The sequence below is a fragment of the Meleagris gallopavo genome, chromosome 1 (assembly GCF_000146605.3).
Source record: "Meleagris gallopavo isolate NT-WF06-2002-E0010 breed Aviagen turkey brand Nicholas breeding stock chromosome 1, Turkey_5.1, whole genome shotgun sequence".
In the NCBI taxonomy this organism is placed as follows: Eukaryota; Metazoa; Chordata; class Aves; order Galliformes; family Phasianidae; genus Meleagris; species Meleagris gallopavo.
In genome coordinates, this window is record NC_015011.2 from 33230286 (window position 1) to 33249606 (window position 19321).

The following is a 19321-nucleotide window of genomic DNA, read 5'->3' on the forward strand; positions in this document are numbered from 1 at the left end:
TATACATATATATAAAGCAGCAGTTATGTAAGTTGACAGTAAATACATACGAAGGCTTTGTCATGATCACATTCAACATACTAGGAAGGTACTTCAGCTCTTTGGTGGCTTAGAGAATGTATACTTTGATAAAGATACCAGAGATTGCTTACAGCTTTCTCTTCAAATTATGATGGGACTTTGAGGTCTTCAGATTGCAGATTTTATTTGAGAAATAGATAGTTGTGCTGCCTCAGTTTTTTGAGGTTTCTTGAGAAGCCCTTGTCATAGGGGAGGACTTCCCTTTGGAAGAGTTTCAGATAGGAGGTCAGTGCCAGATGAACCGAGAGAGATCCAGTACTTCCTCCATGTAGGGAACGGTGTGTTCCTCAACAAGGAACTCACCCCCATGGGCAGTGCTTGCTTGAGAAATTGTGCATCTGTTTGAGCAGTGCTGTGTTCATTGCAGGGTCTGATGGGGAAAGCTGCCTGTCAGGGTTGTGCTGTTTCAGGAGAGGCAATGTATTACATCACGCTTCCTCAGTCAGCATTACTGCTGGGTAGTTTTTAAGGGCTTGGTGTTTTGTTTTGTTTTGTTTTCCAAATAGATCAAATCCAAACAGAATGGACTGACTTGGTGGGACTGTGGCCATGTGCAGATTTGCCACAGCTTGAGCCCTGAAGCTGGGCTTAGGTAGGAAGCTGCTGCCTGCTTGACACAAGCAAATTTCATCAGATGGCTTAAAAAAGGGTTCGATGAGCCAGTCTGTGAAATACCCAGCCAGACCTGGGAGGGGAACGTTACTCTGAAGATAAAATGGCACAGAAGCCCAGCCTGGCACCCAGCCCCAGATGAGGCCACCAACTGAACCTGCATCAGTGTGAGAGGCCTGATGATAGCCAGGGGGCAAAAGCAGCACGACTCTGCCTGGCACGTGGCTGGCTCTTCCCCCACAGAGCTTCCCCTAGTTGCTTTCCAGTGCCAGTTCTGATATACGGTGTAGATAGTTGCATTTGAAGACCGCGGGGTTGTCAATGCAAGCAGCCTCTTCCTGCATCTTGGTAGATGGAGCCTATTGGATTCTTGCAATTCAGGTTTGCATGCAAATACTATGGTATAATGACCCCAGGTCCTGATGTTACTTAATTGTCTGATTTGCTAGCTGGATGAATAGCTGAGCTTTCAGGCAATACTTCACCTTCTTTTCAAGATATACTGGTTAGATTTCTATACTGTATCTTGTTTCCAGCTGTCTGTTGAAAGCTAGATTTTGTTCTGCAGGTCTCAAAGATGCTGGCTGTCCTTTTGTACTTGATTAAACCCCTTATCTCCTTAAATAGCCAGCAATTAAAGCTCATGCACTTTCTGTAGAGGAGACCTGAAGGAGAGAGGTTATTTATTGTTTGCGTTGTTTCTTGCATCTCATTTTACTAGCTGTAATGAGCAAATTGACACAGCTGTGAAATGTTACTTAACTCGTGTAATGCATTGCTTTTAAAATAAGTCATAATATGAAAGAAAACAGAGTAGGAATCTGCGTTAGATCTGCTGATTCTTGGTGGACAGACTAATGCCAGGCCTCAGAGACTATTCTTCATACGGTTGGTTTTCAGTCTACGCAAATGACCGCCTTTTAAAAAGTGGGTTGTGTGCCAGTAGTTAAAGTATGGCCTTATAGGGTATGACAGGCTTTGTTACTAGGGGTTTTCAGAGGTGAGGTCATGATAAACTTAGCTGAAACTTCAGCAATGTTAATGTTACCAACAAATAGATTTATTTTTCTAACCTTCCTTTCACAGTGCCTGAACATGAACTGCTTTTATATTGCTCCCGTTTAAAGGAAAATAATTTGTTAGAATGAATAAAGGGAAGTTAGTTAAAGCCCATGTTTTCATTCTCTGCTGCTTAAAACTATTCACCATATAAACAGAAGTGTTTACATCAGAGACGTTGAGCAAGAAAGATAATGCTTTCTGGTACACTTTCATTAGCATGCCAGCCACCATTGTGTGGTGGTTCTCTGGGAAAAACTAAAATAGACTGCAACTAAAAAGCACCTATTGGCTGGAATGTCTGTACCTTGTAAAATCATGCCAAAATGATAAACTGTGGCTTTCTTTGAGCACAATGAAAGAACCCTGGCAGAGAAACCAAGCTGTAACTTTCTTAAGGGTTTTTCACAGATTGAAGTGGTGATCACCTGCATTTTGGTGCACCTGTTGTACGTTCTGCATACATCCCTGTTGTTCCCCTGTACTCAGCACCAGTGAGGCCGCACCTCGAGTACTGTGTCCAGTTTTGAGCCCCTCACTGCAAGAAAGACATTGAGGCCCTGGAACGTGTTCAAAGGAGGGCAACAAAGCTGGTGAGGGGTCTGGAACACAGGCCATATGAGGAGAGGCTGAAGGAGCTGGGAATGTTCAGCCTGGAGAAGAGGAGGCTCAGGGGAGATCTCATTGCTCTCTGTAACTTCCTGAAGGGAGGTTGTAGTGAGCTGGGGGTCGGCTTCTTCTCTCGTGTCATTAGCCAGAAGGAATGGTTTCAAGCTACGGCAGGGGAGATTCAAGCTGGACATTAGGAAGTATTACTCTTCAGAAAGGGTGGTCAGGCACTGGAATGGACTGCCCAGGGAGGTGGTGGAGTCACTGACCCTGGGGGCATTCAAGGAAAGACTGGATGTTGTGTTGAGGGACATGGTTTAGTGGGAGCTATTGGTAATAGGTGAATGGTTGGACTGCATGATCTTTTAGGTCTTTTCCAACCTTGGTGATTCTATGATTCTATGATCCCAGCTCACCACATCTCAGGGCACACGGAACTACTTATTCTTCTCTAAAATAATGGAGAGGCTAGAGCAGCTGAGTTAGGAGGAAAGGCTGAAGAGTCCAGGGCACCTCATTTTGTGGAGGCATATGATTATGTTGTAAAAATCATGAGGGTGATGGGTAAGCAGACATGAAATTCAGGTTCACAAGGTCTTGCAGTATTAGTATTAAGGGGACACCCGTTATGCCTAGCAGAAGTTTCCTCTGTCTCAACAGTAGATCACTTGGAAGCAGATGACAGTCCTTCACACTGCATTTGTGTACTTCCTGTACTCGCTTCTGCAGGAGGTGCAGACACGGAGTATCGGCAGGTTCCGAGAGGCCTTGCATGCATGCCTCACCAGCAGGGCCATAAATGGAGACTAAAAGCACTCAGAAGGGAGGTACCCTCTGCATTCCTGCTGAAACAGTTGTGGATGCCAGTGGAGAGGCTGCAGAAAAGGCTCACGTGTTCTCTCGAAATAGCCTTCTTTTCTGCTGCTGTTGCAGGCTGAATACCAGGCTGAATGGACTGTGTACACCTGGCCCAGGCGGGCATTTCTGCTGTTGTTGCCTTCAGAAGGCAGGTTGTTCTTACTCAGGTGCAGGTTGTTCTTTCTTGCTCCATTAGGATAATTAAGACTTGGTTGAGCCAAGCCTGCTCAGAAAAACAAAGTGTTTTGGACTGCTTCCTGGCTGGTGTGCCACTGACATGGGAATGGGAACTGGGTCACACTGAGCTCAGAAAGAAAGAGGCACTGAACAGGATACAGAGGTTACTCTGCCCACATCATCCATCCCATCAGAAAATGGCATTCCCTAACCCAGGGAACAGTGTGTGCCTGTTCAGGAAGACACAGGCATTTTGAGGTGCAGTTACATAAGAAGGTATCAAGCTTAGAACTGCATCTTTTTTTATTTGTTTTTTAGAATTTTCAGATTTGGCTAGGTTTTTGTTTGTTTGTTGTTGTCTGTCTTCTCTGTACTTTCCTGGCTGCTGATGTGTCTTACCATTTGTGTATGGATGTGACCAGCATCTCCACTCTGGTTCTTAGGCTTTCTATGGAAAGAAGAGCACATCATCTGAGCACAGACTTGCTCTCGGATGGAAGAAGTTGCTGACAGTGCTGCTTTGATCTTGGGAGAGTTAAGATGAGGAAAAAGCAAGATGTTTGTTTGCAGGGTTTCAATTTCTTTCTTTCCTGTGGGAGTGCTGGCAGGTTGTAGGAAATGTAGAGTTGTTTCTTACGAAAGTAACAACTGCACTGAGATCAGAAGTCCCTTACTGTGTTTTCTTTTGTATTCTCTATTAGGTTATTTGTTCTATGGTACCACTGTTAGTTCAAATGCAAACATAAATAAGTTGCATTGGTTTCATTTTTTTTTAACTAAACAAGACTTTATATATAATTTTTTTTAAATGTAGAATAGGTTGCATTTTTCATTTGTCAAAGCCTCAGTACTTTAACTCAAAAATAACTCCTGGTCACAATTCACAGCCAGGTCAGTGCATCTCTTCTTTTCTGGCTGAATCAGGTTTTACTCTATGTATGGGATTAATAGGATGTATGAGGGCAGGAGATAGGCACTGCCATTGTTTAAAAGTTGGCTTGAGCTCTCACAGGCCTTCTGTGTAGACTTCTTAGAACAGTGTTACAATATTCCTGGGACAGATTTATATTTTGTCCATTATGTTTTCTTTTCTCTGTCAAGCCAGAAGTTTAAGAGGAGGAGCTTGATTTCCCCATTCCTCAAAGGTGCCAAGTTCCTAGAAATTTTGTGAGAATGGGGAGTTAGAGGAGAGGCAGCTTGTTGTATTCCCCTGTAAATTAAAAACAAGTTGGGGAAGCTGAGCATCCATCTCGAGGCAAGAATCCTGAGGAAAAAGGCATCAGGGTTTTTGTCTGTGGCTTTTTCCTAGCCTAATTCCGTAGCAGCTTGCTAGCTGTTAAGGTTAGTGCTTTCTTATTGCAGGCAAGACTAGGCTTTGGCAGTAACCGTGGGACTTGAACTTTATGGAAGTCCCAGATGTGATGTGATTCTTCTTTTTTGGGGGGGTTGCAACTTGATTTGCAGTTCATTTTAATTGTGATCTATGCTTTTGTTGTTGTTGTTGTTGTGTTCCTTGAGGATTCACGCAGAACTACCCTCTGGGGGCCCTTGTACTGGGTATACATGTTAGAAAGACAGGGATTCTTCTCTAAACATCTGCCATGCAAATAAAAATGGGGGTATGGAAGGGATAAAGAAAAATACATTTTCTGCCTTTTCTGTTGAGAGGAGGCTCAACTGTGAAGAGACATTGCCTCATGAGTTTGAATGAAAGACCAACTATTCCCTGTGGGGAAACAAAAGCACTTGCCTCATTTCCTTCTCACTGGCAGCTGTTCCTTAGGAATTTCATTTGAGCATGAACTGCTTTAGCTGACCTGAGGAATAGTTTTAATATGAATGGCCATCAGTGGTGTATGCTGTTAGAGTTGGGAAGTGCAGCGTGATATTCACAGGAAGTTAATAGATAGAACTTAAAGAAGTGTTTTGGACCCCAAAAAGTCCTCCATGCAGATTCTGGTGCATTCAGCTATCTTGACATCAGTTTTTATCCTTCCCATCTGTGCTGGGCTGAGAAACAGAGAACGGAAGGAGGCACAAGGCTCTGATGAGGAAAACACACTTATTAGGGCTGGGAGGGGGAAGGTGCGATGACATGGCTGCCATTGCTGACATCATCATCTGGGTAGGTGATAGAAACACACCTCACTCAAGTTTTTGTGTTTTACCAAAATAACACACTATAAGTCCATTGTTTGTTTGTTTTTGAACTCTAGCACCCAGAAGTGTCTTGCCAGGCCCTGCAGCACCTAAGCTGACAGAAGGCACGGCATGAACTGCTGTGCTGTGTTGTGCTTCTGCAGTGACACATGCGAGGATCTGTGGGTAGAAACTCATCACCAGGCCTGTCTTTGGAAGAGGGGCAGTTTCACAATTCCCAACATGCAGATTGTGTTGGACATGCATGCTGGGTGTCTCACCAGGCGCTGGAGATGAATCGGCTGCATCCGAATAGACGCAGGGATGAGTAGTTGGGCTGCAGCATTCCACTCCCAGCGGAGCTGTGCCTGGGCTTGCAGAGTGTGCCTCTGGGCTCTGAGGGACACAGCTGGAAAAGTGGCTTCTGTCCTGGGCTGAGTGAGCCACCAGGTGACACAGATGGGCTTCTCCTTTCACCAGGACAGGTGGAAATGTCACAAGGACAGGTCACACATACTGAGCTGTGGCATTCAAATCTCACCTCTGAATGCCTTCCCTCCCTTCAGCTTCGTTTAACCTTGGTGAGGTTGGAGTAACTGCTCTCCCAGCAGTCTCACTCTGCATACGTGTGACTTCAGCTGCTTATGGACCTTCCTCAACAGCACAGTACAAACATTTTTGCAAAGCCCAGTAGAGATTTCTTTGTTACTGCTGTTATTCTGCTGCTGGTGGATCACTCAAGATCTTTTACAGATGGTAGATACCACACTGGAATTTGATCTGCTGGACCTAAGCAGAGATATCAGGGGGATTTTTCTTGGGTGAGTCCTGTTATGACATGACAAATACAGGAGGAAATAAGTCATAGTTTGCCAAGCCCTCCCTCAGCTGCTGAGTTGCTTTGGTCAAAGATTTATTTGTTTGCTTGAAGACATGGCTAGACAAAGCTGTATGGCAAAAGCCAAGTGCCACACCATGCTGTGAGCATTTCAGCTTTGGGGAAAACGGTGTACTGTCTTGTCAAGGAGTAATTCTTGCATGTTGATTGTGTAATTAGGGAAAATGAAAGACACAGGTGCCTCAAATCTGTGTATGGTATCTGATGTTAGTCACTGAGCACAACTGAGCCAGTGGGCCAAGGCTTTTTGTGTTCATGGAGGGCTCAGTGGGTGTTCCTTTGTGGACTTTCTCCTGGTAGCAGACATGGATGGTTCACTGTCACTTCAGTCTGTATGAAACTGATGCGATTCTTCATGGGCAGTGGTGTCTGGCAGGTGAGAGTTTCTGCTTGCTTGGTTGAACTCTGTCCCCTGATGTGTGTGCAGCAGGAGTGTTTGAGCTTTTGTTTGGGAGTGGAAGTGTATCTCTAGGTTCATTCATGAAGGTCCTGGCCTTGGTTTTCCCTCTGGGATGACATATGTGTTGGCTGTCCTCCCTTGCTCACTCTCTGTGGTCTTTTGATGGTCATGAGTGGAGGATTGGGCTGAAAATGGTAATTGAAGTAAACAGGGTTTCTGCTTGCCATATGTAGCACTTTTCTTGAAAGGATTTGGGTCTATTCATTAATGCTTTAAGCCCAGTAATCATTCTTGATACTCAGTCCCTACTTTTCATAATCTCTATACTGTTAAAATTAGTTGAGGCAGTCTTTGGTTGTTCAGAAAATGAAGTAAAGCCATGTTGCTGGTATGTGCAGAGGGAAGTTCTCTCAGCTTTTGCATAAACATGGCTTTCCTTCTTCATGCTGAACTAAACTTGGCCAAAACTGCCTGGCCACTGGTATCAGTGTGAAGAGCCAGAAGTTCCAGTGGTGTGTTCAAGCAGGGAAGCCTTCCTAGCTCAGTGGGGGAGCAGTGATTCCCTCAATGATGGAAGGCAGCCTGCAGCTCTGCAGGGAGCCTCACCTGGAAGGCTGGCATTACACTGAGCTCTTCCCAACCCCTCACCTCCAGCCTGCTGGAGCTACCGCCTGCAGCTCCTCAAACGCACGCTTGCAATTGCATTTGGTTCTATCAAATATTTAGCATCCAGCAGTGTGTTCTCCTATTTAATATTTGCAGAGCTGACCCCAGGGCAGCACCAGAACAAGTCCAGCAGAACTGGGCTTTCTTAGGCATCGTGCTTGGGTTTCATACGTAGTGCCTGGATCCTTGACAGCCCACAGGAATAGGCTATTCTCAGAAGCTTTCATCTATTCTAACCTAATCAAATTGCTATCTAGCTTGTTTACTGAGTTGGATTTGTTGTTGGGTTTGTTTTTTTTTTTTCCAACTGTTAATAATGTAGGCAGATTGTTTACTTGCTGTGAGCCATGTGCCCTATACCATTAATTCTTTTTATAATACGCTCTTTTTGTTATCTACAGCTATTGAAAGTCCTTTCTGCCAGATTAAACCTCTTGAAGTGCACAGAAGTCAGTGTGATGTTATTGAAACAAAGGTCAGGGTAGTCATAGGTAAGACTAGGGAGTGGTCTCCTTGCTGAGTAGTGTTTTCTCTTGATGATGTTGTGGGTGGTTTGGGTGATTACACAGAATCATAGAATTGTTGGGGTTGGAAGTGACCTTTAAGATCTAGTTCCAATCCCCTGCTATGGGCAAGGACACCTCCCTCGAGACCAGGGTGCTCACAGCTCCATCCACCCTGGCCTGGAATGCTTCCACGGAGGGGGCATCCACAGCCTCTCTGGGCAGTCTGTTCCAGTGTTCTCACCACCCTCACAGTAAATAATTTCTTCCTAATATCTAGTCTAAATCTATCCTGTTCCAGTTTAAAGCCATTTCCCCTTGTCCTGCAGGCCTCCCTTCAGGTACTAGAAGTCTGCTGTAAGGTCCCCCCAGAGCCTTCTCTTCTCCAGGCTGAAAAGCCCCAGCTCTCTCAGCCTGGCCTCATAGGGGAGGTGCTCCAACCCTCTGATCATCTCTGTGGCCCTCCCATGGGTGTGCTTTAACAGCTCCATGTCCTTTTTGTGTTGGTGGCCCCAGAACTTGGCACAGTACTCCAGGTGGGGTCTCACAAGAGCAGAGTAGAGGGGCAGCATCACCTCCCTCGACCCACTCGAGGGTCATAATTCCTTTGATGCAACCCAGGATATGGTTGGCCTTCTGGGCTGTAGGAGCACATTGCTGGCTCATGTTGAATCACAGCAACCTACACCCCCCAACTCCTCCTCAGGATTGCTTTCAAGCCATTATCCACCCAGCCTATATTTGTACTTGGGATTGCCCCAACCCAGGTGCAGGACCTTGCACTTGGCCTCGTTGAACTCCATGAGGTTGGCATAGGCCCACCTCTCAAGCCTGTCCAGATCTGTCTGGATAGCATTCCTTCCCTCTTGTGTGTCAGCTGCACCACTTAAAGATAACAGTTGGCTCCAGTGAAGTAGAGGAGAGGCACCTGCTTGGTCTGTTGTCCATGAAATAATGGCAAATAGTAAAGCTGCGGTGTCCACTATTAGAAATTTACTATCAAAACTGTTAGCAGATTGGATCTGTGCTGAGAGGCTTGTCTGAAGTTGCAGACATAGAAACCTTCTGGTTTCAACTTCCGGGTCTGTGAAAGCAGATGTAGAGGCAGTAGGTGCTCTGTCAAGTTTGTGTGGCTGGAATCTTGGCCTGTTCTCACATGGTTTGAAGATGGTATTCAGAATGCCCATAGTTCCAGACCTGCTCTGTGTCATTGCTTTTACTGCTTATTTTGAGCACTAAAGCAGCAAAACCTATTTTGATTTCAGAGAAAAAACAAAACAAAAAACGCTTAGGCACAAGAAAGAAAGAGAAAATACTGTTTTGTTTCATCTATTCATTTGCTCTCAAAGTGAATGCTGCAACGGTGTAAGAGCCTCTGTGGAGATGAAGCAAGAAGTTTAGATGAAGTTGTATTGTAACTCTGATGGCAGTTTAGGAGAAGATGACAAATAGAGGAGTAAGAAAGATTCATTTCTCTAGTGGGACTGCAGGCTTGGATTCTGAAGACGTTCGGTAATTTGGTATTTTGCAATAGTGAGGTGGGGTTTGGCAGCTGTGCAGGGCACTCCATGCACTTAGTAAAAGTTGTGCTGAGCAGCTGGTGGGAGAGTTGTTCGGCCGGTGTTCATTTTGCCTCAGTTTCCTCATCGCTGAAGTAAAGGTGTGTTCCCCATGTTGTGCAGGAAAGCAGCATTTGAGTCCAGATGGGAGCCTAAGGTTTCTGGTTCCCAGTGCGTTCAGATCACGCCTTTCTTTTTATAGCTATGGGAGAAAAGTCAGCTCCAGCATGTCATTTAGTAAAACACCATATAGGAAAAGCAACGCTAAGCCCCACAGAGCTAAAACTAGCCGATTTTAAATTAGGAGACAGAAAAATGCTTTGCGCATTCTTTCTGGGAAATGTCAGCTTTCAGTTCCACACCGGCTGCGGTCATCCTGGCAAACCAAAGCGCTGTCCGGGTGTGCACAGATGTCCCAAGGGCTGCATGTGTGCAGGGAGCTCCTCTCCTTTGTATGGTCCCCGTGTGTGTCTGTGTTCAGAGGGACCCAAAAGCTTCAGACCTTCGCTTCTCCCTTTCTAAGCGATGTCTTATGCTGTTAAAGCTGAGAGCTGCAACTCTTTCAGACTATATATGGCGTTGGTGCTCGTGGTAGAATGTATTTATAACGCTGTTCGCTGCAGTGATGTGGATTGGGAACAAATGTTTGTTTGGATAAAATCCAACTCCAGGGATTGGTTTTACTGCTGAGCGTAAAATCCGTAGCAAGCTCATAAAAGCAGCAGTTGAAAATCTAATAGGGCCTTCCCTGTGGAAAAGCCATGGCTGTGGTGTGACGTTACGGAGCTGGTGTGACTCATGATGGCTCACATAGCAGTCAGTGCCCCAGAGCATATGCAGGCTGGGATGTGGGGATGCTCCTGTCTTTGTGGCGCACATTAGGACTGCTGGTGTTACTTGTTAGTACACACTGCTGCTTTTATTTGTGTTCTTTGTTTGTTTAGAAATACCCATTTGTGCCCTGAGTAATGTTTCAAAAATTCCAGCTGTATTCTTAACGGTATTGCATAGCACTGACATGAGCAAATAGAGCTGTTTGACTTACCCCTAATAAATATTTGAGTGAAAACAATTGGCAGAAGAATTGCACGAGTGTCTTTGGGTGTGTTGATTTAACCATCTCCATTCAGTTCAAGTTTTCCCCCTGACTCACCTAACTTGCTCAGCCTTTCTTTTGCCATACGAATGGTTAATGTGCGTTGAGCCCTGTGGAGTAATTGTCACCCAAACTGGAAGGTTCAGATCCCACGTTGTAAGAGAAATGTTCTTTATTTTGTTTTCTAAAACGACTCTCTCTGCTGTTGTTGAAGGATGATCAGAAGGAGACCGAACCTCATGTTTATCTCAGTAAAGAAGAAGTTAAAGAGAAGATACAAAGCTATAACTCATCTGTCACTGATAAATTGAAGATGACCTTGGTAAGTTTTGCATAGGGTTTCTGTAATTCTGTAACTTACAATAGGAGCAATTGCATGGTAACTTCTTAGTGAGTAATGAATCATTTTGTCCTTAGCATCTTACATGCAAAACCGTCTCTGGTTTAATGACTTTGTAGAAATCTTCTTAGATCTGCAAATAAATCTTACATCTAGAATATTTTTATTCGTGTCACTTTTTTATGTGAATGGAAACAAACTGTAGAAGAAACAAATTTGAGCATCATTTGAAATGCATTTAAGATTAAATTCTGCTTTAACACCAAGATGTCAGTTTGTCAGCTGAAAACCCTTCAGCTAGTAAACATGAACATATTCATTCTGTTTGGGTTTATAAATGTTTTTCAAGCATCTCTTTAGCAGATGCACGAACAACTGAGAGAAGTAAAAAGATGAAATATTTTTTATAGGAGACTTATTGCTCAGAGCAGTCCTATAGGTTTTCAGCACGAGGAGACTTCTTACTGCTGCCATCTCCGTGCACGTTATATGGACAACTGAATGCAGATAGATTTGTAATTTCCAAGTGCTGTATATCAGGTCTAAGGCTTAGATGTCTTATACCTTCTCCAGACCATAATAATAACACTCACATTCACAAGTCCTCTAGCTCAGTAATGTGTGAACAATTTTGCTGTTTTCCTTCAGAAGCAATCAGAAAAAATAATTGAAAATGCTCATTAGATTAACATCTATTCTGTTTATTTTTGAATTGCAACAATATTTGAGCATTTAAATGCCATAAAATAATTTGACAAGTGCAGCTGAAAAGAAGGGAGTTAATTTCTTTATTTGTTCACCAGATATGTAGTTAGAAATGCATGCTAACGGACTTTTACACTTCGTAGTCAAGATCTAATAGATGTAGAGCTCAGCTGTTATTGTTAAGGCAGGTATTAATTTTATTCCTGCTGGTATTTCTGCTTAGTAATATGAATTATTGAAAAGAAATCTTTCCTAGGAGATGTCATGTATTACAGTGGCATTTGTGATCACTCACTCTTCAGTCTTCCTTCTCCACTAATATGTCACAATTGTTCACCGCTAAATTTAAGCGTTTGCTGTTTCTCTTCCTGTTGCAGAACTCAAATGGGATTTACACTGGCTTCATCAAAGTTCAGATGGAACTATGCAGACCGATCACTGTGCAGTCTTCTCCCGGCCAGGGAACGTGTGCTCACAGCAATAACGAAACTGCTTTTTACCTGCCGAACGACTGTGTGAATACACTTCACATCAGCAGCACCAATACTGTCCGTGAAGTCATTGAGGCCTTGCTCAAAAAGTTTTTTGTTGCTGACAACCCTGCAAAGTTTGCACTTTACAAACGCTGTCACAAGGAAGACCAAGGTTAGACTTAGGACATTTGGGTGACAAAGTGATCTGTGGGGATCTATGCTATAGGAGCACTTGAAATAAACAGGGTGGAAGAAAGAAAGAGATGGAGGGAGGTGGCAGTCTTAGTGACTCTTATCTTTTTTTTTTCTTTGGAAAAGTAGCATGTGCAATAAGAGAGTAAGTGCAGTGGGGATATTTCACAAAAGTTAGGAGAACCTCCTAAAGCATCTGCATGGATCTCTCCTGCTATGCAATCTCTTCATTTAAAGTGCCCCTTTATCAGGCTCTAAATTTCAACACTACAGATCTGTGAGATTGAATTACAGGACGGTGTTTTAAAGAGAAGCCATCATGTCAGCAATACCTGCAGTCCCTGCTCAGACAGACAGCTGTTGAGATGATGAGCACTGTGGGCATGCACATTCTATTTGCACGTGATGCTCTCTAAACCATCTGATGAAAAAGTTAGGTGTATATCATGTTTGGAAATGCCAGAAGATGCAGAAGGTATCTTCAGTGAAAAACACTTTTTGCCAGCATTGTGTTGGTGCATTTAAGAATCTGCCGTCTGTAGGCAGACATAGACAGCGGTTTCAGGAGCTCAGATGTTTCTGCCTGTCTGGAAAAAAAAGAGTTTCAGAATGATGATACCACAGCTGTGATGTTTTAAATACTTATTTATAGCTACAGAGCTGTGTTGTATTTCCTCCTCCCACCCCCGCGTACATTCAGATCCTGTGTTGACTAGAAGCCGCTTCATTCATATTTGAGTTTAGCCTTGTACTGCTGCCATCCCTAAAGCTCATTTGTTCAAAAAGAGCTTGGAGAATGTGTAAATTTGTGGCTACAGGTGCAGATCTCTGAAAATCTCTAACGTTGGCCAGCACTAATCATTCAAAACATGTCAAACATCGTTATTAAAGATGGCTAATTTCTGTCACTTCTCCTGCAGTTTATATATGCAAGCTGTCCGACAGAGAACATCCCCTCTACCTGCGTTTGGTGGCAGGCCCCAGGACAGAAATGCTCAGTTTTGTTCTACGTGAGCACGAGACTGGAGAGGTCATGGTATGTTACACTCAGCTTTTTGGTCCTTTAACATCATGGGTGAGTGGGATCCTGATCTGCGCTGATGTGATGATCTATTTTTTTGGGAAGCTTTCTTTTTTTCTTCTCATTTATAGTTATTTTGTGCTTTTTATAAGGGTTTAGTCTGTGGTTAGGCTGGCCTGCTGTTTTAGGGCATTCGGAACAGAAAACAGCATAAAAGAGTTAAACATTTTCAGATTGCTAGGATTTGCGAGTAGGGTGCCTGATGCTGTGTATATATAAATGCTATGTGCATTTCCTGTTATTTCATCTGTCGTTTTCTCTTTCTGTCTTTACAGTGGGAAGCTTTCAGCCTTCCTGAACTACAAAACTTCTTGCGTATACTGGACAAAGAGGAAAACGAGCAACTGCAAATCCTAAAGAAGCGTTACGCAGCTTACAGGGACAAACTTGAAGAAGCCCTTGGTGGGGTGTGGAAACCTGGTTAAAAGGGGGCCAAAGCACACTCAGGAAAAATGCACACAACCAAATGTCAGTATAGCATGCCAAACCCAAAGTACAAAAGAGCAGCAAAGAGTAGTTTTCTTTATTCAGAAGACTGTTTTGTGATGCTAGGGTACCTGAATTTTGCTACAGACTTAGTTCCATAAGCCAGGTGACTTAGCATCTCACACCCACAAGTGTAAGGGATTCTGCATGTTTGTACATCAGTTTGCAACCCTCTGTGTGCCTAGAGAGTTTTCCAAGTAATCTTGGTGCAAGCTGTGAAACTGTAACCAATTTACTAGGATGCTATGAAATAAGATTTTTTTTTTTCTTCTTCTTTGCTTTAATGGTAGCTTTACAAATAAGGAGGTGCAAATTGATTGGTTTAAAAAATGAATAAATCTATCTGGAAAATAATCAGTTGGAGCACTATCTTTGAGATGAAATTGATTTGCACTACCTTTCTGTTTTCAAATAGTTACTGTATAATTTGTGGGAGAACTGTTATAGATGGAAGGCATATGAGACCTGATGTTTTGTTCTGTGAAATTTGTGGAAGGCTTACAGTTAGTCTTCCCAGAGAAGGTAAGGAGAAAGTTGAAGAGAGGGTTAGAGTTAGGGCAGGAAAAGTGTAATAGCTGATGGAGAAGGACTGGTTTTAAATAGAAGTAGTATTTATACAGAGGAAAGTTAAAATACTAATTCTACAAGAGTAAAGTTTTAGGATGTTGTAATATTGTGACTAAGTTTTAGGGCTTCTTAATTTCATAAATCCACACTGGAAAAGAAATAAAGATGATAGAAAAATTGGGAAGGAAAAAGAGGCAAAAGCTGAATAAGAATGGAAGTGGAGCTGCACAGAGATCACAATTGGAGGAGCTAGTTCCATAAATGTGTAATGGGGGGTTGGGAAGCGCAGCAAAGCTAGCCAAGTGGCTGCTTACTTGAATTCTGAAATGTGGATGTTATCTAAGATAAAACCCATCCTAGTGAGTATTTAGGATCCAAGCTATAACTACAGATGCATTTGGTCTTTGTTGTAAGTCAGATCTTTCCTCTGGCTCAGCAATCCATTTTTAGGCTGGATAATCTTGAATTGTCGTATCTGAAAGACAAAAATAGCTTCATCTACTTCCTCATCTGTTAAAGGCTCGGTCAGGCAAAGGAAGTAAGAGTTTCTTATTCATGTTTCCAGCGTAACAGAAAATTAAATTATACTGACCGTGGTGGTGACCGAGCTTAGCAACTCTTGCTTTTAGTAATTCAAAGATTTTCTCTCTCATATTTTTTAAATCCTTAATTGAACACCTAATTACCAAATTCTGTAGACTGCTGATTTACTTGATTTTAAATGTAGGAAAAATGTAGCAAAAAAAAAAAAAAATTACTTTATTGTAAATAAAACTGTGGTTCTTTCAGAGTTATTTATCTAAAAAGCACGCTGGAAAGAAACCAAAGCAGTGAGAGTGCAATAGAGGCATAAGGCAAGTCAGGTAACCCATAATCCAGTCATTACCACACCAGAGAGGAAATGAGCTGTATATAATGGAGGTGAGGTGGGGGAAGTGCTATAGGCTGAGGAACTGCAGAAGTTGATGGTGAGTTGTGTTTCGTTTCGTTTGGGTGGTTTTTTTCCTCTGCTCCTAGGATGTTCATTTTGAATTCCCAAGGAATTGTTAGAACTTTGGCGACATCTAATGGATACTTTGTGAAACTCCACGATGCTTCTGGTCATCACCTTAATTTGATGTAACTGTGCCTTTGTTTCCTTTCCTTAGACTTCTTTTTTGAAACTCTTCACAGATGTTTTTTGGTAAAAAGAATTTGACAATCATAATGTTTTAAAGTGTTAAGAGAAATTAAAAGTAGGACTAACTATAAGGTATCTATATGGCATATCTTGTTGTTGTTGTTGTTGTTGTTTTTTTTTCTTAATTTCACATGTAACATTGTAGTGCATGTGTGAGTTAGTAACATTATCCTCAAGTGAGACACTTTATAATGGTTCAGGGAATGCTTTACTGTTTTGTTACGGTTTGTTTTGTTCTATGAAGCAGCAGCATGTCCATGGTATTCTGTTAACATCTACTTATTTATATGCCTGCCCGTAACGATGCAATCTTTACATAATCGCTGTTAATGTTGAACCATTTGTTGCTCAGATTTAAACACTGTTTGAGTCTAAAAGTGGAGTATAAAAATATGTGAATTTTGGTTTTACTTGAACTGAACTATCAGTCTTTTAAGTGGGCACATCTACATTTACTTCAGCCAAAAACCTCAATCAGTGTTGTATGCACTATGAGTTTTGAATTGGGGGAGAAGGGGCAAGAACCAAAACGGCTTACTATATTTTAATTTTGTCTTAGTCCATGGTTAATTATTGTAAGATGTCATGTGTGGGGTTAATTATTATTATTATTATTATTTTTATTTTTTACACACTGGCAATTACAACAGCTTTAATTTAAAGAAAAGTAATGGTCATCCCTGACCACCTTTTCTCTTTTTAATTTTAGCATCAAATTAAACTGTCAAAGCTTTTGTTGCAGAACTGTTTTCATTTCTTTTATGTGATGGTACCAGAATGATCAGATGATTGGGGAAGGGGGGGTGGGAGGAGGGGAATGCAGGGAAACATTAAAATATATGTCTTTAAAGACAAACAAGCATTAAACTATTTATAATTTTGACAAGCTTAGTTTTATTTTTATAGGGAAGTTTTTATTCCCCTAAAAGTTATTAATGAAATGGCAAGTGATGGTTCCATTATTAAAGTTGAAGTTGGCAATACTTTGCTATGTGGTATGTTTTTATTTTCCCATTTTCTGGAGTTCGTGTTGTGATGGTTGGATACTGGATGAGGCTTCTCTGTGGCTCTGGGTCATGGTTAGGAGATGTAGCTTCCATGGGACAACGGGTAAATTTAGTGTCTGTGTGTGCATGTTCCCAATTGTACAGAATAACAGAAGTACATGGTTTTACTTTAATTTGCTTCCTGTTTTTGATAAAGAATAATACAAGCACAACTAAATAAATAGATTTTTTTTTCTTTTTTTTCCCCAAATACCTCATTATGGGCTGAACATGAGTGAAATGGGAACTCCCTTCTTGCTTCTCTGTGAGTAATCAGGATGGTACCTGTGCTGTGGAAATGAGGAGTGCCACACAAGTATGCAAGCCTGGCTGTGTCTTTGTGGGGTGGTGATGCGCTTTAATGCTCTTCTGGTCCCTCCTGTGCTTTTATTAGGGGGCAAGAAAAATAACAGTTCTCTTTGACCTTGGTGTGAATCCAAAAGGTGAAAATACCGTGTTCCTGACTGCCCAAGATCCTCTGGCCTAGTGTGTGGGAGAAGTGAGTGCAGGGAGGTTGCAGGCTAAGTGTGCATGTGTTGCATCTGCACTGGTGAAAAGGCTCACAAGGACGAAGAGCTGGTGAAGCTGCTCTGGCTTCCCAAGTTGGCTGATATGAAAGTCAGGATGTATCAAAGCAATACTGGAGGTGCAGCGGTGATCAGAAATAAAAACAAATCACCATCTGACCAGTACTCGTCTTTCTTAAGTACCAGATTCCTGGAAGAGCTACTGGATTTGCTGATGAAGTCGGTGTTTTTGAGGCCAGATTCACCCATCAGTAGGCTCCCTCTGCTGTTCATGATGCCGTGGTGCTTTGGCAGGAACACACAAGCCCTGGCCCTGCACCAGTGTGGGAAGGCCTCCCATGGCCCAGACATGGCTCCAGCTGCCCTGTGCTGAATGTGGAGCTGACACGGCAGACCTTCTGGATCTGGCAGATTCCAGCCAACCTTTGCTCCTCAGAAAACTGCAAAATGCTGAGAGGAGTGGCTGGGACAGGAACAAGTCCAGCAGCAGGCCTTCACACCAGTCTCACTACTGGCTCCAAATAACCTGCTACCTAAAACCTCCCATCAGTTAAAGAGTAAGAAAACTTTCCAGGACTGTCAGCTACCTTCCCTCCTGCTGCTGTTGCCACTGACAGACCTTTGAGGCTGGTCACCAGTCCCAGAGCTCCCTGGAGGAACAGGTTGGTGCTGATGAAGGTGACGGTGACAGGTGCTCTCCTACATACAGCCCCTCATTTTAGTTCTCAGTTGTGTGCTGTTGGGACAGAGCATGTCTGGCAGTGTGGCAGAAATTGTTACAGGCATGCAATTGTTTAGGAAGACAAACTTAATAGATACTTCAGTGATCATACTGTGGGGCACTGTCTCCATCTGTAACACAAGCATTAGTCTGTTCCACCCAAGTCCAGATTCCTGGATACAGCCTATTGACACTTAAGCAAAAAGTAAGATTGATGTGGGTGGTTGTGTGAATACTGGCTCCACTGGTTGATTTTGGCTTGCTTGGGTCTCACTTGTCCGTGTTACCAACTTCTGTGGGTTTACCTGATTATTCCACCAACAGTTATGCTGGTGTGCTGTATTCCCCAGTGCAGGGGATATAGTTGTCAAATATATTTGAAGTGTTTTCCAAGTGACTGATGTTGAATTCCCACCTGCACTCCTAGATGCCATGGCATGCTGTTGAAATGGTCCTGCTGATGTTTTAGCACAGGTAATTGTTCCAAACTTCTACCTAGTACGTCACTGGTGTGAGCTGACATGCATTCAACATTTGCTTGGCCTTCTGTAAGTCTTTTTCCCCAATTAGCATTGCCATTTTTCCATTTGAATTGTTGTTTAATCAGTCCATCCCATCTTTCTACTCTTTCTGTTACTCTGAGGTTGACAGGATAAGTGGAAACTCCACTTAACCCCATACTTAAGACCACTCCTGTAGAATTAATTTATAAAAATGACATTCTCTGACTTATAAAAATGACGTTCTCTCTGCCTGCCTCTTGTGGCTCTGGGTGCATTGCAAACCACCAGTTGAATTCTGCTGTTGCCAGTCTGCGTGCAGTGAGTAGGTGTGTGTTACCCAAAACACTGCTCCAACTCCAGACATAATGAATTCCTGTTCTTCAGAGATACATGTCATGGGTCCAATACGCTCTATTTACCATGTACCTCCAAAGACTTTTCCCATCCCTAAGGTTTGCTTGTAGCTGACAGGACAGTCTTTCATTATGAAATCCACAAGTGGTCACTAGTTGGGCTGCTCGTTGCTTAGTAATTGACCAACCTCATCTTGCTGCATGCTGATACAAGTCATGTGCACCACTGCATTTACCCAATCTTTGCCTCTCAACAGCAACTTGGAGGGAAGATACTGAGCTACTGATGGAAAATAACAAACCCTCAATAGAATATTCCAAGTTCGAAGGATTCATAAGGATTATAACAACTCCCACTGACTCCAGGGAACACCTGTGGGCAGCTGAAGCCACCTCACCTGGCTGAAGCCTGAGCAGTAGCGTTGAGTCCAGGAATACTGTTAGACACTGCAGCACTAAATATTACTGGTCCTTATGGACTTGGGCTTTG

At 42.9% G+C, this 19321-nt stretch overlaps 1 protein-coding gene across 2 annotated transcripts in view; it reads left to right on the forward strand.

Annotated features, from left to right (window-relative positions):
• RASSF3 (Ras association domain family member 3) overlaps window positions 1-16664 on the forward strand; it is a 102527-nt gene extending 85863 nt beyond the window's left edge. For both annotated transcript variants that reach the window (XM_019613022.2, XM_010707765.3), the window contains exons 3-6: window positions 10872-10979; window positions 12080-12347; window positions 13288-13403; window positions 13724-16664. In XM_019613022.2, coding sequence (XP_019468567.1) covers window positions 10872-10979; window positions 12080-12347; window positions 13288-13403; window positions 13724-13873 — 642 coding nt within the window. In that variant the 3' untranslated portion in view covers window positions 13874-16664. The remainder of the gene's footprint in view (window positions 1-10871; window positions 10980-12079; window positions 12348-13287; window positions 13404-13723) is intronic.
• The last annotated feature ends 2657 nt before the right edge of the window (window positions 16665-19321 follow it).